General features: G+C 37.0%; 2 protein-coding genes and 1 long non-coding RNA gene across 3 annotated transcripts in view; 2 read left to right on the plus strand and 1 right to left on the minus strand.

Annotated features, from left to right (window-relative positions):
* LOC126973432 (spectrin beta chain) overlaps nucleotides 1-5,326 on the minus strand; it is a 152,340-nt gene extending 147,014 nt beyond the window's left edge. Inside the window, exon 1 of the mRNA XM_050820693.1 lies at nucleotides 5,041-5,326. The gene's annotated coding sequence lies outside the window, so the exon portion shown is untranslated. The remainder of the gene's footprint in view (nucleotides 1-5,040) is intronic.
* Nucleotides 5,327-6,518: 1,192 nt separating this feature from the next.
* On the plus strand, nucleotides 6,519-8,635 carry LOC126973452 (uncharacterized). Its single transcript, XR_007731357.1, has 3 exons — nucleotides 6,519-6,632; nucleotides 7,058-7,184; nucleotides 8,494-8,635. It is a non-coding gene; the product is annotated as an uncharacterized LOC126973452 (long non-coding RNA).
* A 5-nt stretch (nucleotides 8,636-8,640) lies between these two features.
* Nucleotides 8,641-27,306, plus strand: LOC126973570 (uncharacterized). The gene is made up of 13 exons (XM_050820899.1): nucleotides 8,641-8,707; nucleotides 9,311-9,449; nucleotides 10,173-10,305; nucleotides 12,099-12,348; nucleotides 15,708-15,895; nucleotides 17,035-17,271; nucleotides 18,672-18,793; nucleotides 19,469-19,604; nucleotides 20,371-20,510; nucleotides 20,851-20,956; nucleotides 21,274-21,389; nucleotides 22,283-22,468; nucleotides 27,258-27,306. The coding sequence occupies exons 2-13, from the start codon at nucleotides 9,445-9,447 to the stop codon at nucleotides 27,304-27,306; spliced, it is 1,668 nt and encodes a 555-aa protein (XP_050676856.1). The 5' UTR covers nucleotides 8,641-8,707; nucleotides 9,311-9,444.
* Nucleotides 27,307-27,349: the final 43 nt, after the last annotated feature.

Consider the following 27,349-nt stretch of genomic DNA (forward strand, 5'->3'; position numbering starts at 1 on the left):
AGCAGTGGAGTAATAGGATTTACGACAGAGCCATTTTTTTATAAAATATGCCTGAACAGTGGCTGGGACTTTATAATAAAAGTGTATACATTTACCCTTAAAGCTATTATGTAATGTATGTAGATGACTCATATAATATCATATATAATTATCAATGTAATAAGTGGGTAGTTATATAAGTATTATATATCTTTTACGTATGACAATAACAATTAGGGTCAACGCCCTCAATTCGTGTCAACAGTGGAAAATCACTTTAGTATAAATGATTATTTAAAGACAAATTAATTGGCAATTGGGTGTTTTGTTTTTGGTGTCCTTCTTAACTAAGCTCTGCCTGTCAGCGTGTTTGCGTCCAACCAAAAGTACCGACTAGCATTAAAGAATTTTGAGGGTGTGAAGGGTTTTTGGTGGGTTTTCTGATACCCTCAGAAGCATGGGCGTAACGAGGTACGGACAGGGGGGGGAGGCATATAAACGCGCCCTAACGCCATAAAAACGGGATACGGGATGAGAAAAGACGAAACAGTCTCAGGAGATTTAAAATGGTTAAAAAAATACTACATTGTACGAGAACTTTTTTGTAAGGAACCACGCAGATTACTCTTTAAGTAATAAAGCTATTTCTTGTTGTTCTGTTTTGTTTACTCACATGTTAAAAAGCGGCCAAGTGCGAGTCGGACTTGCCCATGAAGGGTTCCGTAGCAGCAAGTAACATAATATAAAAGTTCGTTGTAACTTTGATCGATGTTTTAATAATAGTGTATTTTTTTTCAATTAAATTATCGACAATACGAGTTTCAGTTCTAAGTACGTGGAACCCCCAAAATTTATTGTCTTTTTCTACGTTTATGTAAAACTCCTATTCGGGAAAAAGTGGCTGGCGATGGACCGACTGGCGGGCGGTCTATTGAACGAGTGTACCAGACTGTCGGCCATCAAGGAAAAGTGGGGAATTTAAGAAAAACCGTTTCTTGTGCCCGTTCTTCTCAGGTCCGAAGCTCACTATTTCGAATGGGTGATAGAGTTTAACGTTTCATTCGTGATTTTAAATCCTATTTTGAATAAAAATATATGAATTTGAAACAATATAATTCCAAAAAATACTTTATAGAATTTTTATTATCAGACGCAGACAAATTATTTTTGCTGTTTCATTGCGTTCCACGCGGACGAAGTCGCGGGCAGCAACTTTTTACTAATAACTCTATTGAAATAAATTCGTTGGACAGTATAATCCCTTCTATAAAATTATAAATGTGATTTTTAACGCCGGAGCTACTGGACCGATTTTGATGACATTTGTTGCAGCGATAAACTAAGTTGGGAAAGGACATAGATTACATTTTATTCCAGAAAAAAATCATGTTTCCCGCGGGATTTCTGAATATTTAAATTCACGTCAATGAGTTATAACTATACCAATAGTACCTAGGTTTAGTTTGCCATAGCAATCTTCCTCAAAATAAGATTCATATATTATGTTGGGAACGGGAGCAAAAACGGGAACCGGAAATGGAATAGGACATGAGATAATCTTCAATTCCAAACTTGCTTATTATTTTAAAAACCCTTTATCTACTCGGACAAAGTCGCGGGATGTAATATGCCAGTGATGAACATATCCCTAGCTCGCTTGAAACATATCAATAATACACCAATTGTGTTCAACAATATGGTTTAATATATGCAAATACAAAACTATAAAAAACATGAATGAATTTGAACTATTTAGTTAAGTATTTACTACAACTTCCTGTGGTTCGCTTCAAGTTATTAAACAATGAGTCCGACAGATTTTTTTTGCTTTTGATATGACACACACAATAAATGTTAATGAAACACTCTAGTAATTAAAACCCAACTTGTTTTGTATTCATTCTTTTTGATGGCCAATATAATATAGCCTAGTGTTGGGGTGTGCCACTGAGCTAGAAGTCCAAACACTTATATGATTTCAGAGTCATGGATGAAAAGGCATAAAAGACATTTATTTTCTCAAAATTGATTCCTTTAGAATTCTTTTTGATGTAATTTCTAATATTATAGATACTACTACCGCCTCGGAAACAAATGTCGCTAAGAGAGAGAAGAAGCGGCGCAAGAAACTCTCCCAGCATTCTTTTTTTGCGCTCATTTCAATAAAAATATACAATATTGTACAGTCATTTCTATCGCTATAAAATAATCACAATCTAGTCCCAGGCTGTCCGATCATTTAGATATTCAGCAGTGGAGTAATAGGATTTACGACAGAGCCATTTTTTTATAAAACATTTAAATTTATTTATAGATAATGCCTGAACAGTGGCTGGGACTTTATTGTAGAAGTGTATACATTTACCCTTAAAGCTATTATGTATCTTATGGAGCCTACTAGAATTAGTTCCAAGCAATCCCTTATTTCTAGTAGTAGTATTTATAATATATAGTAGTATTTATAATAATGAAAATAACTATTAAGAGCAAAAAGGTGACGATTTTTATATGTATTTATGTATCTAATAGTTTAAAAAAAACTAAAAACACGCTTTGTAGCGCACACAATTTCTCTTTGGTATTCAAAAATTTCCTAATATTAAATAAACTGCTTAAACATAAAGATTGACTTTTAAAATTAACATCAATTCAATGTTCCTACGTATACGGTACCACAACGGCGCCTATTACTGCCGTGAAGCAGTAATGTGTTAGCATTACTGTGTTTCGGTCTGAAAGGCGCCGTAACTAGTAAAATTACTGGGCAAATGAGACTTAAAATATTATTAACTTATGTCTCAAGGTGACGAGCGCAGTTGTAGTGCCACTCAGAATTTTTGGGGTTTTTCAAGAATTCTGAGTGACACCGCATTGTAATGGGCAGGGCGTATCAATTACCAACAGCAGAATGTCCTGCTCGCCTCGTCCCTTATTTTCATAAAAAAATCCTGCCTGATTGAGGGTAGATGAAAATTATAAAAATTAACAAAATCTTATTTTGTTTTTCAAATTAAAAATGGAATAAGTTTATCAAATTAATGTATTGTCATGTGTTCTGGATGAATCTACAAAGTCTGAACGAAATCTGGTTGTTTAAATTGGGTCAAACGCGCACAAATGAATTGGTTACAAACAATACAGTTGAAGCTAACAAAAAGTGTGTAAAATAGTACAGGCTATGTCTAATTTAAGTTAGATAACTTGTGTTACTTAGTGTGTCTTAATATTATTATTATTATCTTTCTGCTCTAAATAGTGATTTACTGAATATAATTATATACTTATAACTAATTCTAGTTGCCATTACTTATATCTATTTATATAAAAATGAATTGCTGTTCATTAGTCTCGCTAAAACTCGAGAACGGCTGGACCGATTTGGCTAATTTAGGTCTTGAATTATTTGTGGAAGTCCAGAGGAGGTTTAAAAGGTGAATAAATAGGAAAATGCTGCTAAATTAAATAAAAACAACAAATTTATTTTTCCTTTGATGTGTCCATACATAATTTCTATAAGATAATTTATTGACGCACAGTTTGACAGTTCTGCTGTGAAACAATTTCATTCCAACAGCAGGGTGCATATTTTACAAAGTCATTTTTGATGTTATGATATATTATTGACAAATTCATATAAAAACATTATTTTATTTATTATATACAGAACAATGTCTGTCGGGTCAGCTAGTATAAAATAGATTTAAGTATAATAAATATTACTGCTTTAAATATTTATATGCAGCAGTTGAATAGCTAAGTAATCAGATGGCTTAAAAATTGATTATGATTATGAGATGAAGCCACAACCTGAGAGTTGAACAAATAACGAGGTGGTACTCCAACAGTTAGCTCAGTTGGTTAGAGCACCGGCACGGAACGCCGGTGGTCGTGGGTTCGAATACCGCATTGTTCATTAAATTGTGTTTATCAAATTTTATTTGTGTATTAATCCTAGAAGTGAGGGTTATCACTTTAAAAAAAACTTAACATATTTTTGTTTATGATTATTTCATAGCAATTGAAATGATACAGTACCATTTCATATAAATTGTTTTTAAGAAACACAAAACAATGTGAGAGTCTCTTGCACCATTACTTCTCTCTGCCGCACCATTTATTTATCGCAGCAAGTAGTAGTGCTACTATCCATCAGTGAAAACATGGGATATCCCACAACATTGACAACCCATAAAGCAGTGCTTACTGACCGTGCCTACTGAGCTAGAGGTCCCTGGTTCAAATCCCAGTAGGAGCAAACATTTATATGATGAATATGGATGTTTGCTTCCGAGTCATAAATGTTTATATGTATGTTTAAGTATGTAGGTATACTATAATACAACCTATGATATATCATATGAAATATATTGTTGTACCCATAGATATATCATTGGATATGTCAGTTGGAGCATGTTAGCAAGATAATTTGTGTAAAAGTATGTTACATATCAATAATTCTTATTATACAAAATATTTTACATTGACAAGACTGTCTACTACAATAAAACTTTCTCCAATAAAAAGGTTTTTAATAAGTTTTATATCAGCTTGTATATAGAATGGATAAAGAAGATTATTATATAATCATTAAAATCAGACTTTAATTGTATGACGAATTTGAAGAGGCAGGAATATATAATTAGTATTATTTCAAATTTACCCTAAAGAGTAGATTTGATTTTAGATTGCAAATCGGATGTGGTAGCCACTTCCTGATTAGGACCAACACCCTTATTTTAATAATATGTTGCTATTTTTGTAAAGTTCTTTTGATTTATATCTCAGTTTCTAAAATAAACTGCTGTGATTAATTAAATTTCAAAGTACATAAGTAACTTAGTTTATCAGTTGTCATAAAATTATTATCTTACATGAATTTCAATACGTGTTAAATCATGGAAAGCCTTGAAATTACATTCCAAGTCATCAAAACATTCTGACGTATTACGCACAAATTCCGTCGAAGCCTACTTTCATAAATGCCAAAGTAGGCAACAGGCAACTAGGAACTTTCAAGTGTTGAATTATTTACGTAAATGTGGATTCAATGCTTATACTTACCAAACAGCAAATAAATCCTTTCGCATGATAATTTTTCTTTTAAAACATATACACTGATCAGTTTCTTCAGAAATTCAAAACTTAACTTAACTTTTCAGAGCTATTTACTTATCAAAACTAAGTTCAACAATAATTTCAAGATTGAACACAATATACAAAATTATTTAATATTACTAGTCGTCACAAACACAACACGAAGAAAGTTTTGAACTTCCAATTTACAAATAACTTTACGCAAAGTTTGTCGGCGTTTTTACGAAAACACAAAACTAATAAGCAATAACTTCAAACTTGCGCGACAGGTTGCCGTTGATAACTTGATAGGTAGGTAGGTATTTATTTTGAATGAATGTGATAGTGTAGCCATATGCTGTGTTGGCATAAATACCCCATTTTTTTTAATATTACCATTCGAATAATTTCGAAAAATAGATATCTATTATTATTGAAGTGAAACTTCTTTAGAATCGTTGTGATTTCAAACCGTATGCAACGGAAAAAACGACAGGTAAGACACACAAATACAACAATGTGTAGGATGAAGCCGGCAAAGAATGAGACAGAAATATGCATATTATTGAACTTCTTTATCATTGTTGTGATTTGAAAGTCGATGAAACGAAAAAGCGACAGTAAAAAGAGCAGTCGCATCAATTCATAATATTTAATATGGGAGATAATGAGATAGGAAGCATAATACAATGTTTTGGTACCAGGCGATCATAGTTAAAGAAGAGATTGTCTTAAGTATGGCGCGAGTATACCTTAATATATTCTGATTCCAAGTGCACGACGTATTACTATATAGACATCAGGAGAACATATTATTATGTATATTAGTGGTGGTAGGAATGCCTTTCATAGGGGTTGAAATCATGTGTCATCCTAGCAACACGTACCAGGAATTCATATGCAGTTTAGAGGTTCATGCACCATGCAGGTTTCACTTCTAACATGACGTGTACTTTGTACGCACGCAATGTTTTTTTTGTGTCTTACAACTTGAGGTTTTGGAAATTCAAACGTATTACTAGATTAATTACTATATTATTTATAATAATAACCAAACCTAACATCTTTGTATGAAATCTATCGAAAACTTACATTACTTTATTAAGAGTATGGTTATCTGTTATTACGGTTATCTGAGAGTAGTAACTCTTACAATTTTGAGAGTGGTAAACTGACAAAATACACATTATATTTTACTGTTATCTGGGGTGTTTCTGGTAGCAGACATCACTGAATGAAATTCCTGTCAAATAATATCGAAAATTGTGTTGAGGTTTTATACTGCTAGCGACATCTTTCCACAATTACGAGCAATAATTACAAACACGTATATCTTGTTCCAGTTTTATCGTAGTTTTATAGTTTTTTGTAATACAACCTCTTGATATAACTGATACTAGATGGCGCTATTACTACTATATATGACATTGTCATACTAATTTTATGAACATTATTTAGAAATAAAATATTTGCACATTATTTTATCAGTATATTTCTTACCGAGTTTAAAGTCTAAAATAATTGAACTCTGTAGTGGTTGTAACCATGTCCGATAATCTACCACTGTTACCTGACAAAGGGTGAGTCAAGCAAGCCTTCCAAGTATAGACCGTACTAATGCAACCAACTGCATACAGCACTGCAGTCAGGCAAGAACTAACTGTATGTTTTTTATTTATGTTTATACGGGGCCCATCCGAGTTCGGAAATGAAAAATAATATTATTTTATTATTTAGTACCTACTGACGACTGAGTGGCTATTTGTGGCTCCATCACCATACATCAATTATATTTTGTTTTGAATGTGCGCGCTTATTTTAAAGGTAGGTACTATGTAGTATGAACCTGGTAGCACCGCTTAAGGAAACTCATTTCATATTTGGAAAGCCATTGAGACCTAACACCTAGATATAGTTTTCGTGGATTCATCATTTATAACTAGATAGGCGAACGTCTTCAAGTTGTTGAGAATTGTGCTGTATAAGGCGTGCGGCGCAATTCCAGAGATGTGATGTGCACCGATGTACGTGTGGTCCTCCGGGAGGTGTTCCGTGACGCGGAGTGCCTGCCGCCGATCGTCACTGACATTCCACGAGATCTGCAGCAGCAGTTGACTGGACGGGAGGAATGGGTACGTGCTGTGGGTTACGTTCTCTAAACTCATATTGTAACAAGAAAATAAGTATTTGATGTTAAGGGTTTTCATATCTGATGGGTAGTCGACTAGAATCCTGATAAAAAAGCACTGCTGTCTGTCTTTCTGTTCTCATCATTAAACACAAGTTAGACAGCTTTGAAGTTTTCACATGGTGTGTTGCTATTACCGGTATAACAAAAAAATATAAACTTCTAATATGCATAAAGTAACAAATAAAATTTTCCCTACTTTATGAAGTTGAAGATTGTTAGCCTAATCTCGTCTAGGATATATTGTTCTATTAAGGAGTTCCGGCGCCCACCTTTCGGCTTCATCATTAGATCAGTTCGATGGTACTATATTGATTCCCTTCCCTTGAAGACGTCCTGCGTTGCCCTTATCCAACGTATTCCGGTGATATTGACCAGATGGTCGGTCCTTGTGAGGGGCCAACCGACACTGTGTCGTCCGGTATGTGGTCGTCATTCGAGGACTTTACTGCCCGACCAGCCATGTCCATCGAGCAATATGCCCTGCCTACTTCAGTTTCGCAATCATTAGATCTATGTGGGTGACTTTGGTCCTCCTACGGATCTTCTCAGTGAAGTGTAGATCTTTAAAACGTTCCGGTGATCATTTGTGATCTTCATCATCATTTCTGCTTCACCAAATGATGCTTTCTGCCTATACAGATGCTTGTTTTGTTTTTGGAAAAAAATATATCTCATTTTTTATTCGGGTCCCATTGACATGAAAAAAATTTTTTCAAATCTGAGCTGCAGCATCTCATCAACGGTTTGGGGACAAACCACCTGCTTTCCTGGAACTGAAAATGTCTTTGGAGTATTGGTCGATGCAGGCTCCTTTGACTGGAGCAGTCCATTGACCTAGTACAACACACCACAACACTATCTCTAATTCCATGACCTCTCAAATAATTGACGCGGTCAAATGGTTGGAGCTGATACTGGGGGCCAATTCAGATGTGCCAGCAATAGTCCATATGTGGCTGGACCTGCGTCTCTTATAGAGGTAAATTTCGGCCGGCTTGAAGTCTGCCTTCCAGAAGACGAAGAATTATACGAATACAGGATTCTATCTGAATACGGATATTATGTGAGACATGCAGAATCTAAAATGGAAGAGAGGTGATACAACAGACAAGAGTTTTTATTTATAACCAATCCAATGATTGCTTACTAAAATTTAATTCAGCAAGGGTCCAGTAATCAGCCATTTTATCTGACCGAATAACTGTTTGAAACCAACCTAAAACTTCAATAATTTCTCATCTTCTTAACAGTTGGAGAACATTGTTTCCCAAACTAAGGGCTTGTACCAGCATGAGATGGAGCTAAAGAAGAAATACGCTAGCCGCCTGGCACGGAATCCTCTGCCCAACATTTATAAGTTGTATCCACCAGAAAGCCCATCGGATCACCAGGTGACAAATGAGGAGGGGCCTGGTGTAATACAGAGGCAGGACTTGAGGCCAAACATCCAGCAGGATCCCAACCGTAAGTGATTCCCTTTATTAACTTACGCAAGTAAGTTTGAGTAATTTTCGTGCATCACTTTAAATACATTGTCTGAAATATAATGTAGAATGCTCAACATAATATTATCTAATATATAAAATTCTCGTGTCATGGTGTTAATCTTTGAAGTATATATATATATACATATTGGGTAGGTCTGAGAATCGGACAACATCTATTTTTCATCTCCCTAAATGTTAAGGGTGTTCCACACGATTGTTTTTTTTTAATTTTTTTTTGTAAATTTGTTTGATTTTGAATCAGCATTAAAAATACATACAACTTCAAATTTTCACCCATCTACGATCAACAGTTACTTTTGTATCGCGATTTTAATATCGGCAATACAACGTTTGCTGGGTCAGCTAGTTTTTTACATAATTTAATAATTTATATTTCTTACTTTCAATGCCGTGAAGCGATATGTCTATGGATATCTCCTGACTTCCAGAGGGATGGACAAGATGAGCTTTCACCCATAGCAACTTCTAGTTGCCTTTACTATGGGCACTCCCTTCTTTTAGATAAAATTTTAAAGCATTTATTTAATAAGTCTATCTTGTAACGGTGTTAACGGTTCAGGGAATGCGTCACTCTGGATCAAGAACATTCTGAACAGGAGTTCCGGCGATCTGACACTGACCAGTGATAACCTCAAGGCACACGCCAACCTCTCACTGGATCTGACGCCGGTGGATACAGCGACTCAGCAATCCATGAGGTGGGTCCTGGTGAAATTCATGTTAATAAAGCTTCAGTACACCGTAAGAAGCCACCAAGTGTGGCTATGCTTTGCATATGTCTCCAACAGTCATTTTTTTATTTTGTGACAATAAGGGACGAGACGAGCAGTAAGTTCAGCTGATGGCAATTGCCTGCCCATTACAATGCAGTGCCGCTCAGGATTCTAGAAAAATCCAATAATTCTTTTTTTTCTCTCTCTCTCGCTTCTTCTCATAGCCAGTGCATGAAATATATATATATCTCAGTCCGTAGTTCGCTTGCGTGTTAGCTAGCGTTTTAATAATATTATTATTATTATTGGGTGTTGAAGCACTTAAAGCTGTAGATCTATTGTGCCTCCTACATGTGCTCGGACGCACGCCCTAGTGACTATATTCATTGTGATGAGGTAGTTGGGCCCATGTTTAGAGAATTTTTTCCAATTTGTATCTAATTCACATCCTCCATGCCTATACCTTTAAGAGCTGCAGTATCTTCAGTGGACACAGGTGGGGTACTTCCTCTGACTGCATATTGAGGGCTTTGAGGAAATCTACATTCATTGTGGCAATGCAGATGGCCTCACATTCCAGAAGGATGTGCTCGGGATCTTCATAGGCCTATTTAGTAATTTCATTTCGTTCTTGACCAATTAAATTAATATTTTGTCTTATTTTATTCGTTTTGTCTAAAGCATACTCGTTTTTTTTTTGTCCCACAGCATCGGTGAGATAAGGTATAACGCCCCGCCGCCACCGACGTACCTGATCCCTCCTCCTCCAGACCCCGTGACCATCGTATGTCACCCGCCCCACTTGGACTTCATCAACTTCACTATTGGACAGTTACACACGGTGAGTTTGTTGATGTAATAAACAACAATATGTGCTTAAGGGGCAAAGGCCACGAGGCTCAAGCGATCAGAAGTGCCGAGGTAACCAACCGTGGACATCTGCAAAACCAGGGATTAAGAGATGCGATCCGGTCTTTTTGCTCTTATCTTGAAGGTGCATAACGGCCGTTTTCAATAACGTATCTCTAGTTACGGATACTATATATCCATAGCTTATCTTATCTATCCATAGCTATGTCCAATATAGTTATAGTCCAATGCTTTATGTCGATAGGTTATTGAAAACGGCCGTAAGTCGTATGGGTTCGGTAAAACTGCACCTGGTAATTGATTCCACAAAGTAGCTGTGCGAGGCGAGGAGTTCCTCGCAAAACACATATTTGTGGAATGATGTGAGTGATGAATGAATTCGGATGCTCCTCTGAACATTCTCCGTGATATAAGCGGTAGGAGATGCAGAACTTTATTAATACGATGTTAACAATACGATTATATTTTGTTCTATATTCATAAGTATTGTTTTTTAATCTTCAATAATAATATTGATAACACAGAAGTACTTCATAAAATATGTTTTACTGTTTTTTCAAAATTTATGTGTAAATCTATCTAAGCCCTTTATAAAATCCAATATAGAATTTAACTCTCCAATTATAACAATAACTCTTGACTCACATTAAATTACTATCTTAAAAAAACTATTAAAATACCAAGTAAACTTTAATTTGTACTTTATTATAAACTAGCTGACCCAGCAAACGTTGTAAAGTAATAAAAAAAGAACTGGAGTATAAAAAATAGATGCAACCGAATATATAATACTACAATTATTATTGTATTCGATTGCTATCTTGCAACCCTATAGCGGATTTTTGGATGGAACAAAATAATATAAAAATCGCGATACAAAAACAGTTGTAGATCGTTGGAGGGCGAAAATTTGAAGTTCATAAGAATCATAGTAAAGAAAAATGCCAAAAAAATAAGTAAAGTGTATGTAGGGGTAGGTCATCCTTATCATTTAAGGATATGAAAAATAGATGTTGGCCGATTCTCAGACCTATCCGATATGCCCAAATTTCAAACAAATCGGTTCAGCCAACCAACTATAGTAAGGTAATATTAAGTTTATTTTTTACCTCGTGAGAAAGATATAAAAATTCTAATTAGTTATTCATTTTAAACTATTCTTTCAATTTGATTTCTGAACGACGGGGGACAACATCAAAGGAAAAACAAAATTGTTGTTTTTATTTAATTCCGAGCATTTTCATATTTATTTTAAACCTTCTCTGGACGACAAATAATTCAAGACCAAAATTAGCCACATCCGTCCACCCGTTCTCGAGTTTTAGCGAGACTAACGAACAGCAATTCATATATATAGATTAGGGCTAACTATTGTTGTGGCCCCAAAACGGGCCCACGGGGTGTTTCAGTCTGAAGCTATTCCTGGTTATTGACATATTTCATCAAATATTTGATCCGGGCTGCAATGCCTTATATAATTTTGTAATGTGTAACAATTTACATATAACTTATTGTTAAGCGCATAGTGAGGAGGTGTCATCTTTGAAAGGATGACAGGAGGCGTCATGGTTGAAGGGATGACAGGAGATGTCACATTGGAAGCGATGACAAGCAGTGGGGGCGTCGGCGAGTCTATAATATAAGACGAATTTCGTGTACTGTGAACTAGTATAAGGGGAACGCCTGTCCGTTTGGAAAGTCAAATTGTAATTTAGATTGATATCTCTAAATTTTTAGGTGCATAAAGTTATAATTATTTTTCAGCAATCCATCCGTCTAATCAATGTCTCAAAGTTTGAAGTGAGGCTCTCTATTAAACCACCAGCAAGACGAGAACTGGATGTCCAGCTCTGTTCCCGGCTGGTGGTGACCTCTGGAGCCGACGCGGAGATCAAAATCCACTTCAGGCCTAAGGATGTACGCGAGTTGAGGGATGAGCTTCTGATACGAGTGTCCTTGGGGAAGGGAATCCGCGTGCCAATTGCTTGCTTTATGCAGCCGCCTATCCTGGAGAGTATGTTACTTAACATTTCCTTACCCGTATTAAGTGGGAGGCTCCTTTGAACAGGATGCCGGCTAGTTTATGGGTACCACAATGGCGCCTATTTCTGCCGTTAAGGAGTAACGTTTATGCATTACTGTGTTTCGGTCTGAAGGGCGCCGTAGCTAGTGAAATTACTAGAGAAATGAGACTTGACATCTTTTGTTTCAAGGTGACGAGCGCAGTTGTAGTGCCGCTCAGAATTTTTAGGTTTTTCAAGAATCCTGAGCGACACTGTATCGTATCAATTACCATCAGCTGAACGTCATCGTCTCGTCCCTTATTTTCGTAAAAAAAAAATTACTAGTTGATTGCTCTGACTTTTTTTAATAGAAAAGGAGGATATGGGCCACCTGATGGTATGCGATCAGCTCGGCCCATCACAAGAGTATTGCCGACCTTATAAAGCGTCCAATAAACGAACATAATATTTATATACCTATTTGATCCTAAAACTCCTATATATCTTAAGGAAAAATTTTCAGCATTAAGTTCTCACCAACTATATCTTCGATCTGTCCATAATCTCTTGCTTTGTACACCTGTTCATAAAAGTTCCTTCTACAACATTTCATTTACTGTACAAGCTGTTAACCTATGGAATTCTCTTCCCACAGAAATCAGAAAGGCTCAAACTCTTCAATCTTTTAAAACAATGCTCCATAATTATTATTTATTACTGTGACAAATTAATCACTAGTTTATTTCTTGGAATTATTTACTGTATGTTTATGTTTAAATTATATGCATATCGATAACATCACCTTCGGTTATCTTTTCAAATAAAACTACTCCATTACAGGTTGCCTGGAAGAAATCGCTCTTAAGCGATAAGGCCGCCTATTGCTTTTTATAGTCTCGATTTTTATTACATTATTTTTTGGTGTGCAATTAAGATATATTTCATTTCATAATATGAATTCGAAAACTGAAAGCACATTGTACGAGGTGAGCCAGAATAGAACCGGGGGCTCTATGGTGGTAGATTCAAACAATTTTCAACGGTTCAAACTATTGCTCCTCCAAAGTTTGCAAAACTTAGATAATCAGGCTGAATTTGATAGAAATAACAGTTAATTCTAAATTTATTAATAAAGAGCACAAAAGGACTACTGGAGTTTCTTGCGCCGTTTCTTCCGTTTCTTCTTGAAGCAGTGCTTCATACAATCAATCCACAGTACAAGACCGATGATAATACTATATTTTTAACTGGCTTCAAAATAGGAGGAGGATCTCAATTCGTCGGTATTTTTTTATGTTTGTTATATCAAAACTTTCAACTGAACTCTAGGAATCACAAGAGCGTTGCCGGCCTTTAAGGAAGGTGTACGCGCTTTTTTTGAAGGTACCCATGGCGTATCGTCCCGGAAACACCGCAGCTTTGTAGTACGTGGAACAAAGCTCCTTGAAAACTGCACTGTGGAGGACCGCCACACATCCAGATGGTGGGGATGATATCCTAACTTGTGGCGTGTCGTGCGAAGGTGGAAGGAAGGAAGGATATACTTCAAAGATAGTTTGGTGAGAGTTTGGTTAGGTTCTGATTACGGAATCCATGACAAATAACGGAACTCTTCAATTCCTAGGAGCAAATTAACGATACTCGGCCGAATCTTTTTTATGCTATCCGGATATTTAAGTCATATACCATAACAAAGTTATGGTCAAATAATTGTCGTAGTCGAATATGATGGCAGAATTTCTTACTGTCTGTAATCAAATTGCAAAGCGCTTACTTTCATTGCTGCATTGAAAAATTTAGAATATCTACACATATTTAGACAAATTGTTAGTAAGTGTACTTCAAATTCACTAAAAATAAAAAATATAATAAAAATTAACAAAAAACAACCGACTTCAAAAACATTATTCCAAAACACTAAATATTATAATATGCACTAAAAAGTATAAAAATATTTGCGTATTTTTATACAATCTAATTAATTAATCTAATTCTAGTTTCGATTATTATTATTTTTGGAGTCGTAAGAAGAAATTGGGGCTTTCACTTTTATTAAAAATTATAATAAAATACTGACTTTGCAGTTGTGAAAACAGCAAATATTATATTCTTCTAAATAACAGTGCCATTTAGGGACGTCCGAAAGAATGGAAGCTTTATAGTTTAAAGCTTACGAACTAAGTTTAAAAAATAATGCAAAAAAAAGATGAAACTATAAAAAGATTAAATAATTTACAAAGTTTTTTTATAATAAGGACCGATCGTCGTGAAAATCTTTTGGGGAGGCCTTTGTCCAGCAGTGAACGTCTTCTGGTTGATATTGATTTATAATCGACAGAATTGATAAACCGAGCAGCTGATCGCGATAAATAACCAAATTTCGAAAGTTACTGGCATGGAGGCATGGAGAAGAGAAAGAGATGAGAGAGAGAAAAGTTGACGTCTAGCATTCCACAACCGCGCGTTTTGCTAGAAATTTCTTGCTTCGCACAGCCACTTTGTGGAATCTATTAACGGCTGCTGTTTTCCCGATACGACTTAGGGACCTTCAAGAAAAGAGCATACTCCCACCTTTATGGCATCTCTAGACATCTGTTGTTGCAGTTGTCCATGGACGGTTGCCTCATTACACCCCGTCCCGTGAGCCTTTGGCCCGTTCGCCCCCTCTAATATATATAAAAAAAGAATGCCACGCCAGCCACCTGCACTGACATGAGTGAAAGCGAGACAAAGGTCACACACACTGAGGTGCGGAGCGCGCGGCAGTTGCAACTATATAATGTATCGTGTACCGTTACTAAATCTGACGCTCTCGTGTAACGTTAGAATCTGGCGCTTAGCAACGGATAGAGTGGTCTCGCGGCGAGCCGCTCAAACATCCGTATGAAAGCTTCGCTTCAAAAATCTGAATTGGTGCTAGGTATTATTAATGTATTATTTTGTGACTCACAACTCTCGTTCTAGAGTTCGGCGAACCAACATTTCCTGGGAGAGTTTTACGTTGCTGATTAATCCGGTAGTTTAGTCGGGGGTTCAGCGAGATTCCTCAGTGGAGGACGTGAATAGCCCCTAAATGTAAACCGCGGACCGGCGGACTTTAGGTGAATTTATGTAGACTAACAACTTGCACCTAAGCAGACGTCGCTTTTACCTTTAACATCTATGTTCTCACTTCTCAGTGAGACGTTCCAAGGGAACAACTGTAATTATTTTAGTTAGTTATAATTTGAATGTGTATTTAATCTTTTGTTCCTGTTTTTGTCTCCTATAAAGTAAATAAATAAACAAATCTTACCGGAATTCACAATAATTGAGATAATTATAGATTTCCGCAAAATAATGCTTCATTCAATATTTTTCTATCTTCCAGTCCTAATTCCAAACATGGGATCGAACAAGATGGATTTTTCTCAAATCTCTGTCAAGTCAAACATAGTAGACCTGGGCGCAAAGCTCCTGGGTGACGTCCACAGAACTCCTGTATTCTTCCATTGCGCGGAGAGTCATGCTTCCTTCTTCTTGCTATCTGACGATGCGTGGATTAACTGTTATGTTGAAGTAAGTAAATGAAGGAGTTCTATGGCCATGATAAAGGCATTTATTTTCTCAAAATTGATTCATTTAGAATTCTTTTTGATGTCAGTTTAAATACTAACACCGCTTCGGAAATAAATGGCGCTTTGAGAGAGAAGCAACGGCGCAAGAAACTCTCCCACCATTTTTTTGCGCCCTTTTTAATAAAATAAAATATACAATAAGGAATTATAATAAAGCAAGCGAAACATTTATTCGTTCAATTTCGTATGTTGATTTTTTTGAACAACTTAGCTGCCATCTTGTTATTCGAAATCTTCTGCCATTTTCATATATTGTTAATGTGCAGCGAGTATGCCTAGGATAAGATTATTCCGAGATTTTTTCTAATTTGTTTGGTGGCCATTCTTAAATTTGCTTTCTTGTTAATACTCGGAAACATTACAATAAATAAAAAGCACAGGTGACGAGCTGTTAACCAGGTATTAATAAAAAAATATGTTTTATCCTTTTTATATCTAATAATTGAACTTATGTAACTTAAAGTGTATAGTCAAGTTTAAATTGTTATTAAATTTTATTATATATTATATTAGTAATTAGTTAATAGTGAGTAATAATATTATTATAACACTAGAAATAAGGGATTGTTTGTAACTAATTCTAGTAGGCTTCATAAGATACATAATAGCTTTAAGGGTAAATGTATACACTTTTATAATAAAGTCCCAGCCACTGTTCAGGCATTTTCTATAAATAAATTTAAATGTTTTATAAAAAAATGGCTGTGTCGTAAATCCTATTACTCCACTGCTGAATATCTAAATGATCGGACAGCCTGGGACTAGATTGTGATTATTTTATAGCGATAGAAATGACTTTACAATATTGTATATTTTTATTGAAAAGAGCGCAAAAAAAGAATGCTGGGAGTTTCTTGCGCCAGAAATTACATCAAAAAGAATTCTAAAGGAATCAATTTATGTAATGTAATGTAAATTCCTAGATAGTGTTATGTAATTGTTATATGTGTGTACTGTTGATGTATCATTAAGAATAAATAAATAAAACTATTTGATTTTTTTTCTAAAAAATTAAAAGTTTCGGTAACAAAGCATTTTATGTAATAGTTTCTACCTACATGTGTGTGATGACTATTTTAGATGATAGAAGCCAATGCTGATGGAACGGTGTCCAACGGCACCGCTAGTGACTGTTTCTGGGTGTCCCCGGCGCGATGGCGTGGAGGTGGCAGTACTCGGGGTCAGATCACGTGCAGGGCACCGTCCCCAGAGCTCCACGTCACTGAGCTGAGGATCCTGAGCTCGACAGCAATCATCAGGCGCCTTAATATTATAGCTGACGCAGTGATGTTCAGCCCCAGTTATATTTCTATACAGGTATACCTTTTAGAAAGTAAATATATTATATATATATTAACATGACCCATGTGTCACCTGGGACGAGACTTTTTCATTGAGAGTAATCAGTGGGAAGCTCCTTTGAACAACGGCGCCTTTTTCTATCGTGAAGCAGTAATGTGTAAGCATTAGCTTGTTTCGGACTGAAGGGCGCCGTAGCTAGTGAAACTACTGGCCAAATGAGACTTGACAACTTATGTCTCAAGAAGACGAGCGTAATTGTAGAGCCATTCAGAATTTGTAGGTTTTTCAAGAATCGTAATGAGCAGGGCGTATCAATTACCATCAGTTGAATGTCCTTCTCGTCTCGTCCTTATTATCATAAAAAAATACTTTCCATTTTTAAAGTGGAAAAACAAATTCTTATGTGGTTCTCATATATTTTTTTGATTGGCTGTTGAATTACTTGACGAAAAACGATACTGAGCTACGTATTCCTGTGAGTTTATTACACAATGTTTTATATTTATATAGTTATAGCTGCTCCCCATAAAATATCTTACACAAATTTCTTTTTCTTATATTAATTCGATATTATGCGGGATGCATGAGTTATGGGCAGCAGCGTGTTAATATAATTGTAAGATATCGCTTCATTCTGTGTCCTCTACCGCATTTATTACCGCACGGGGAGTGTTCCGAAGAGCTGTTTCCCTAATTCCTGACTCCTGATAGTAAAGGTAAAGGTGTATTAAATCACATTTTTAGTTATTTGATACTTTTCAGTTTTTGAAGTCGGTTTTTTAAACGTAGTTTTTTTTTATTTTTTTGTGTCAGTTAATAATTATAATATATAATCAACCTGAATGAAAAACCCTTAAAAAGCCGTACACAAAAAACTATTATACTATCGAGGTAAACAATAAATTTCATGAAAAATGTTCAAACAATGAAAACTACTGGGCCAAACTATGTTAAATTTTTATGGGGTTAAATGGAACTAAAAAAAAATAAGTAAATTATCATAAATCTCAGAGTAATCGGTGTACATACATAAAAAAAATACCGAACGAATTGATAACCTCTTCCTTTTTGAAGTCGGTAAAAAAGCAGTGGTAGTGTAACGCCTTTTGGTGGCATGACATGGCTTACTTATTACGTCATGTGTTCACTTAGAAAATGAATGATGATAATGAAATTCTTGTCACTTTTAACTTGCTGTATATTTGTTTTCACATTCAAATAATACATTTATCACTATAATAAAACAAAGAAAAGAATAATAAAACCAAACCGCATTATTTAACAGATTTTAATACTACTACACTAATTATTTTTATATCAAATCAATCATTAATAAAAACACGCGGGGTCGTAAAGCCGCGGTTACTGTGCCACCTGCCTTTAGTGTTGTCTCAGTTTGGCATTAATTGTTTTAGGCACATGAGAAGGACTACGACATTTGCAGCGAAGACGATCCCGCCTGTGAGTCCTATGTTCACCTGGGTACCGCGTTTCCGGAGCGGGCGCTGTCTGGAAACGTCGTTATTATTAACCATAGGTAATGGTTATAGATATCGACATGGATATTCAAATTAAAATTTAACAATTGCACTGCTGTTTGTACCATTTTTGTTACTGCAATAGGTATTCTTCAAATTGGAAAAAAATGGCAGCTTATATTGTTAAATAAAATTTTCCAAATCAAAATTATGCTCGCCGTGAGTGCATTATTGCAGAGAATGTTCACTGTGTGTGATCGTGGGTTTACAGTTCTTAATGCGACTGGATGTACTGTCTGAGTGACAATATGCATCCACTCACCGCGCTTTGCAAAACTTTGACCAAGCTCTCTAAGCGCAGTTTGCTACCGATTCAGAATTTTTTACCACGTACTACAAAGCTGTGGAATGAATGCTCATCAAGGATGCCCTTGTGCGGTGTTTCCGGGACGATACCACACGCCTACACTTTTCTTAAGGGCCGGACATCCTGTGATACCTTTGGTGTTGCAAGAGAATGTGGGCGGCGGATATGACTTAACATCAACCCGTACACTCGTTTGTCCTCTCTTACATAGAAAAAACCTAGCTTTAAATTATGTTACGTTTAACTTCTTCAAGGAAATCCTCCTTGATGGTTGCGTTCGATAAGCTGTTGCAAGCGTTCCAATTGCTGAATGCTGAATAAAAGTATCATGGCATTTGCATGAGTTTTTATTAAGAATATTTTTCAGCCCTCTCACCTTCCAGTACTACTGGAGCATCAGACCGTGGGGCGTGTGTTCATGCTGGACCGCATCCGATACCACTTTGTACGCTGAAGACGATACCTGCGACGCTGCTAAGATCGCTAGAGATATGAGCATGAAGGTATACTTCCATTGAAGCTACTAAATCTAAGGTATTAATGATGATGTTTTATGGAACATTGAAGCTGCAGGTCATCTGGTGGTAATAAAAGTAAAAAATGCAAATAATTCTTCTCTAACTCATCATGATGTGGTCTGCTCACTAATTTTTGATATCGTATGATTTATGACAAGAACTATTGAAGCGATAAATTCTTATGGAAGGGTAATAAACCACTTCGTGACGTAACGTTCGTTACGGCACCTATAGATAGATTAGTTTAAGTTATCACTTCTGTCCGGCCCGAGTAGCAAGCGTTTTTTATATCGTCGTATTTTATATTTTTAGAAATCGTCGACCAGTCCTGAAACAAAATAATTCTTTTGGGACCCCCCATGAGAGGGTAGTAAAATAAGATGAAAAAATTTTCATCCGAAAAATAAAAACTCCTTTCATCTATGGTATTGCACGTCAGTACCATCTCGAACCACTGAAACTCGTGTACGGACTCTGAGGAAACTGGGTGTTATTCTGAGGAACCGATACTTAGTTTTCATTTCGCTTTTCAAGAAGTCGCAGCTTAAGTAGGCCTCACACAACATGGACCGACGATCTGGTTAAGATCGCCGGAATATGTTGGATGAGGGCACCGCAGGATCGATGGTCGTGACAAGCTTTGGGGAGGCCTTTCTTCAAGAACTGGACGTCTTCCGGCTGATGATGATGATGATGCTTTTAAATAAATGACACCTTGCCAATAATCTAACAAGATCGTTTGAACTTTAAGGGCGAGTATCCCAAAAATGTAGACGCGAAGGCTGTTTACGTGGATTCTTCCAGTGGAAGTCTTCAGCCGCGCTCTACAACGCAGGTCTTGGTGAGAGTGGACAATGTTGGTGCTGTGGGGATCCACCGCGCTGTGCTCATGTTAGTATTGCGCATACAAATTGACTTTTCTTACCCATAGACTTAGAGCACCTGCGCACCACGTCCGATCAGAGTTGGATCCGTACCAGTGACAACACGGCCCGGAGTATACTCTCTTTAGTATCTAGTAGCCGTGCGTTCGTAGTCACTGACACCTAGGTACTTGTTCCAAGCCGCGCCGTAGCTGTGCAGTTTTCGTAGCGTTCATGTAGCGAACGTGTAGTGATAAAAATTTTGTTTTTAAATATATTATTTAGTTAATAGTTTTACCCATGTCATTCATTTAATGTTGCGCCGATTACGAGGTGTGAGATATTATTTCTTTAAAACATGTTTTCAGGTTAATTCTGAAGCAAATACCAAAAGAAAGTTTCCCAAAAGACTACAGCCCCATGATCGTGAAGAATGAGGAAATAACGGAAGATAAAATACCAGGAGTTTGTGCGGTGAGTTTTTGACTTAACTTGCTCTTTGTTGTTATATAAGATGGGCACACAGGCAAGTGATTCACCCGATAGATGGTATGGACCGTCGTCGCGGAGAATACGGCTACTGATCGGAGGTGACTTGATCGTCGATGATTCCAGCCGCGTTTGTTCTCTGTGGTGTAATGGAAGTAGCTGGTACGGGGGAGCCAGGGATGATAACAGTAAATGCTCTAAAATGTCGTACAAAATAGTTTTCAGCTATAGAATACATAAGTGTATACCTTTTTTATTGTAGATAGTATATAATCTCTAACAATAAATGTCTGTCGGTGTAGAGTTGGAAGCGAGAAGTAAGTGAGATAGTGTGCGGGCAGCTCGAAGTATGGTGGGAGGTTGTACCCGTGCGATTCGTGCTTGACCCGCCCGTGGTAAATTTGTTGCACTCACGGAGGTAAGCACATAGTTTATAACTGGAACACCAATACATGCCACTTTGGTTTTCTAGTGCAGGAGCTGTAGGTACAATAGAGGTTAATTTATATTTGTGTAGGAGGGAGTGAGACAGATATGGTCTGGAGTCGTCGGTTTGTCTTGCTCCAGAAATCGTTCTGCAATGTAAGCTAGTGTTAAGCATAAGGGAAAAAAATTGTATTTTTATCATAAATCAATATATAACACCGATTTTATAGTTGTATCTGTTAATTTTTATTCACTGGTAATTATTCAGCAACAATTTAACACTGCAGAATCATTAATTCGATCCCAAACAAGACATTTATATATCGTACACCATCCTACTCGCCTATTCGCCCCTTTCCTCTACTCGCCTCATACTTACATATACATACATACTAGCGCCTCCCCTCCGACACTCGCTCCTCACTTCACTTTACTCATTTAAATAAACACTTTTTAAAGGATTAAAACGCGTGTAATAGTAACTGTGTTTTTACATTAGATTTTGAGTAAAAGTTACATTTTTATTATTATTTTGGTTAACCCAACGTTTCAAGACCTTTCCAGATCTCGTTTTCAGTGGGACTGCAATACTATCATGACAGGAGTCATGATAGAATTTCTCATAGTTGTCATTATGAAGTATAGCGCCATTTATTGCCTCGGAGCTGGTATTTGCTGTAGACAGATATGTTTTGGCAAAATCTACTGACAGTGTCCTCTTCTATTTTAGTATGTGTAGTTTTGGGTTTTAATTTAGAGATTATTGGATAGGTGTTAGATAATTTTAATGATCACTTACCATCCCGTTACCCTTATGCCCGATTCCTCCTATGCCAAAAAAAATGGGATGAAAATTCAATTTTGTTTTTATATCAAATGTTTCAGGCTAAAAGAAACGAAAATAGACCTGAAGCTAATACAACTGTGTGGAGTGACGGGAATCGACACCAAGCTGGTGTCTCCGCTAGAGTCGCGCCTGCTGCGTCTCCTGCCTGGAGACTCCATAGCGGCCAGGGTCAAGCTGACGCTGCCCAGCCTCCCCAACGAATATCCAGAAAGAGATGTTATTGAGTACGTCCTAAGTTACAAAGCCTCTATGATATTATTTGTCAAATATGACGTTTGGTATTAAGAATTTTGTGTTTTTCGTTTCGAAAGCAAAATGTAAAACAATTTGGTGAATAGACTTGTCGGTGAACATGGAAACTTTTAGTGGCTGTGACTGATCGTATGTTGCAGCATTTGGGGAGCCCCTTCATAAAAAAAAAATATTATCACAAGCATTGTGGACCGAGTCGATGATTTATAATGTTGGTTTGTAACGAGTTATTTCAAACCATTATGTTAAGGGCCAGTTAATTTGGTTCTATTGTGAAAATTACTTTTACTGTCAAAAGCCATAAAGGTACTTATATTCTCATAATTCTCTTTTTATCAATACTTTTTGATGTCAATTAAAGCACTTCCACCGGTTTGAAAAAAATTGGTGCGCTGAAAGAGAAGTAATGGCACAAGTAACTCTCCCAGTATATTTTTGCCGCTCTTTAAAAGAATACGGTTTATAGAATATTGTAATGTGTCTTTATTAATATAAATCGGCTTAACTCACGAGTCATCGATGTTTGTTCCGACTAGTTTCGGACTATTCGGAGGTCTTTCATCAGGGTAAGTGTAGTGAGTGCGCGTATTTTATTATTTTCGCTCGTAGTGCTCGGCTGGACAAGGCGGGGGGCGCGGGGTGAGTCGGAAGTGATGACTTGCACAGAAGCAATGTCTAAACAATTTGTTATGTTTTTTTAAAGTGATAACCCTCACTTCTAGGATTGATACACAAATAAAAGTTGAAAAACAAAATTTTATGTGCTCTAACCAACTGAGCTAACCGTTCGAGTGACGTATCGTCATAAATTCTTGTATGCTTTGTTCAACTCTCATTTCATTCATTCATGAAGCCACAACCTGTTTTTTTTCAGGTTCCCATGAAGTATCCCAGAACACCACATAAGGAATCTCTATCTGACCGCCTGGATATTCTACTGCTATACGATTTACAGTAGAGCCAGTTTAATTAAAACATTTAAATTTCTTTATAGCTGAACAGCGGAAATTTTGTAAATGAAATTCTCGAAGAACATTTTGTAAATATTTTAATATTGTACAAGATTACTTGTAATGTAATATTTCATCAGATTAATATCGGATAATGATGAATGGAAGGCGTCGTGCGAAGTTACCAGGAGCTGCCTCACGCGTCACCCTCGCCTGAAGCCGGTCATCAAGTGGCTAGGGCTGGTGCCGCCCGGGGGCAAAGTGGAGACTAAACTGATGGTGATCAACGATACGCGTCAGCATGTAACTAATTATATATTAAGTTTATTCTTTATACACAAGTCTCTCTGATGGTACAGATATTTTTTAAATAAAAAGTCAGTCTTTGAATGTATAAATCCACCATGCAACACAGAGCAGCTCGAAGTGTCGGGGACCTAGCGCTCTGTGGTACTTGGCGTTGCGTAGAGACGTCGCTTCTACCGCATTTATCACGGGTAGTGTTCCGAAGAGCTGTTCAACCTGATTCCTGCCGCCGAATTTCACCTTCGCACGACACGCCACAAGTTAGGATATTTTCCCCACCATCTGGATGTGTGGCGGTCCTCAACAGTGCGGTTTTCACGGAGCTTTCTTCCCCGTACTACGAAGCTGTGGAATGAGCTTTCTTGTGCGGTGTTTCAGGGACGATACGACATGGGTACCTTCAAGAAAAGCGCGTACACCTTCCTTAAAGGCCGGCAACGCTCTTGTGATTCCTCTGGTGATGCAAGAGAGTGTGGGCGGCGGTGATCACTTAACACCGGGTAACCCGTACGCTCGTTTGTCCTCCGTATTCCATAAAAAAAAAAAAAATCCACCTATTCATTTGGCGTCCTTGCGACCTTAGTTACTCAGCCTCAGGTTATTTGTGGATATTTTTCTGGATTTATAAGGGTGATTTTTTCGAGTATTCGACTGAGATCAATACAATAACTGTACACACCATTGAAAAAAATTGTGACGACTACACGAGCAGGCAATAATAGTAAATTATGTAAAGGATAAAAAATGGTTCTTGTCTGGTTCTGGGCAGGCTACCTAAAATAATGATTGTATGTATTTTGTAAAATGCACTGACCAATTTGGTTAATATGATTAAAGAGGTGGGTTCTTATTAGTTCTCCTCCCATGTCATTGCCCCTTTACGACCTGATGAAGACTTCATGACGTTTACCAAGTGTTTTCTATTCCCTATGTTAAATAAATTTCTATTCTATTCTATAATCGAAGCCTTAACTTGTTGGTGTCTTCGTATACCTGTTTCCAGATCTGTTGGTGGGCGAGCTGCTACCGCTGGCTGCGGGAGCGAGCTGTTGCCCTCGTCTGCAAGGGCCGACCGCCCTGCGCTCCGTGCCGGGACCGCACCTGTTCCTGTTCAATGCTCCAGCCATCCCGCGGAGCCCTTCAACACGGCCAGAGAGCCTTGCTTCGCTACAGCGTCATTGCTCCTGATGTAATACAACTTTTTTGACCTGATAACTTCTTTAGGCGCACACAGTAAGTTGTCTGCAATCAAGGGAGGCTCTTCAATAGCCCAATCATACGCTAGCTAGGATGCTGCTTCTCAAAAAGATGTTATTGAGTATGTCGGCGTTACGCCAGGGTTTCCTTGATCAGGGTCCATCATGAAGAAATACAACACTAAGAATTCCTCAGTTTATTAAAGCACAACTGCTAGTATAGATATGAAGCATCTTTACATAAAACAATCGCTTTTATAGCTTCCGTACAATAGATGAAACAGAGTAGACACAAATAAAATTAGGTATTGTAAAATAATTCGTAAATACAGCTCAATAAATGTTTTAGTGAATTTATATAACTTCAAATGATTTATTATAATAGTTTGTTCATATAATTTGAACAAACATTACGAAATAAGAGGATGGCGCTGCAAGAAAGTTTCGAAATACAATAAAAAAGACTTAATGCATAAAATAATAAAGTTTGATACAGAATAACGATATTAATTCTAATACAAATTAATTTGAACATTTTCACATTCAATTAAGTATTAATTAAGTATAAATTAAATTAAAATAAATGAAACATGAAACATCTTCAAACAATTCAAACAGTCAAAACAGTGCCTATTAAATTAGTTAGACCTTAATAAATAACAGTTTTATGTTTACAAATAGCTATTTGTATTTAAATCTTATATATTTCAGATATATCAATAATAATATATTCATTTTAACGATAAACTAAAACATAAATATCAATAGTTGCAAACAATTGACGGTAGGTGGCGATTTGCGCCCATAAGTCGTACGTCATAAGTTTGGTTTATGGAATTTTGTGTTTTTCGTTTTGCATTCGTCACTCGAACAATTTATCTCGAAAGCAAAATAAAATATAAGGAATAACAATTTGGTGCAAAGACTTAAATTAATTAGTTTAAGTGATTTTCCATTCATATGGACTTACATTTGCTGGCGATTCGCGCAGCATTGTCAGTACCTGTAAACTGGTATTGGTCGTGACTGATCGTAAGGTGCGGTATGGGGGGAGCCTCTACATCAAAATTTTTTATCATCAAAAGTATTGTGAAACTGCTTCTCAAAAATATGTTCCTACCACTATCGTATTATGAACGAACCGTGCGATTTTTAGCTGAATCGCTTCCTTAGACTTTAACTTTGAGTTGAAGAATGAACTCCAATGAAGACCAGCCAGATAGACATTTTTAATGCGATGCTACCATCGATGACCATCAGACTATCAAGGAATTAGCTGTATGATCTGATGTTAGCATACCCACCACATTGACCTATTACACTTATCGAAACTTTTAATGATATTGAGTCATCTCCTCATGGGCCATGATTAAATCAAACGAGTAATTACACGTCCGTTATTTATTAATAAACACTCGTCTAATGAGCAACGGGGCCCGGAGACAACTGACTCGCGACTCGTCATTTGCACACGTCGACAGCTGTCTCCACAACGATATTATAATTTATCAAATACACGATGGATCAATAATGAGTAATATGAGCTCTTAAATTAGTTAAATATAAGATTTTTTATATAAGAGGAGGACAAACGAGCGTACGGGTCACCTGATGTTAAGTGATCACCGCCGGACACATTATCTTGTGACACCACAGGAGCATTGCCGGCCATTTAGTAAGGTGTACGCACTTTTTTTGAAGGTACCCATGTCGTATCATCCAAAAACACCACACAAGGATGCTCGTTCCACAGCTTGGTTGTACGTGGAAGAAAGTTCCTTGAAACCGCACTGTGGAGGAACATCACACATCCAGACGGTGGGGATGATATCTTAATTTGTAGTGCTACCTGCGAAGGTGGTATTCGATGGCATGAATTGGTTTGAATTCAAACAGAGCTTTTTGGGACACTTCGCGTGATAAATGCGGTAGAAGACACACAATGAAGCGACGTCTCTACGCAATGCCAAGTGATCTAGCCGTTCACAGAGTATTGGATCCTATTATTATTATTATATTCATCTTTAATTATTGTACTTTGCCTCCGACTGTAGCTTTCAAGTTGAAATAAATAAATAAATTGTCATCATTAGTTTTCGCAGGGTGATGGTGTGGTGGCAACCCTAGTGAATGTCCACCGAACGCTGGGTGATGTGTGCAGGGTGAACGCCTCGGCCGGCACGGAGGCGCGTGGTACGCTCCTGGTGTACAGAGTCCTGGCGCCCATTATCACCCTCAGCGTATCACCATGCTACGGTGATAAAAAGGGACACTGTAAGACTACTCAGATCATTTTTCATTTTTGTCAGTCATCAGCGTTGCATAACCATCATCGCCCATTTTACTACCATCATCTAAATAGCCAGTGTTACCTGTGATCTCTTCTTCTACCATAGTAGAG

This window comes from Leptidea sinapis, chromosome 29 (assembly GCF_905404315.1).
Source record: "Leptidea sinapis chromosome 29, ilLepSina1.1, whole genome shotgun sequence".
NCBI classification, from domain to species: Eukaryota; Metazoa; Arthropoda; class Insecta; order Lepidoptera; family Pieridae; genus Leptidea; species Leptidea sinapis.

Coding starts and splice junctions, on each gene's coding strand:
- LOC126973570 (XM_050820899.1), top strand. Junction 17,272..18,671: donor CCAGTTATATTTCTATACAG/GTATACCTTTTA, acceptor TAATTGTTTTAG/GCACATGAGAAGGACTACGA. Junction 20,957..21,273: donor AAATACCAGGAGTTTGTGCG/GTGAGTTTTTGA, acceptor CTGTCGGTGTAG/AGTTGGAAGCGAGAAGTAAG.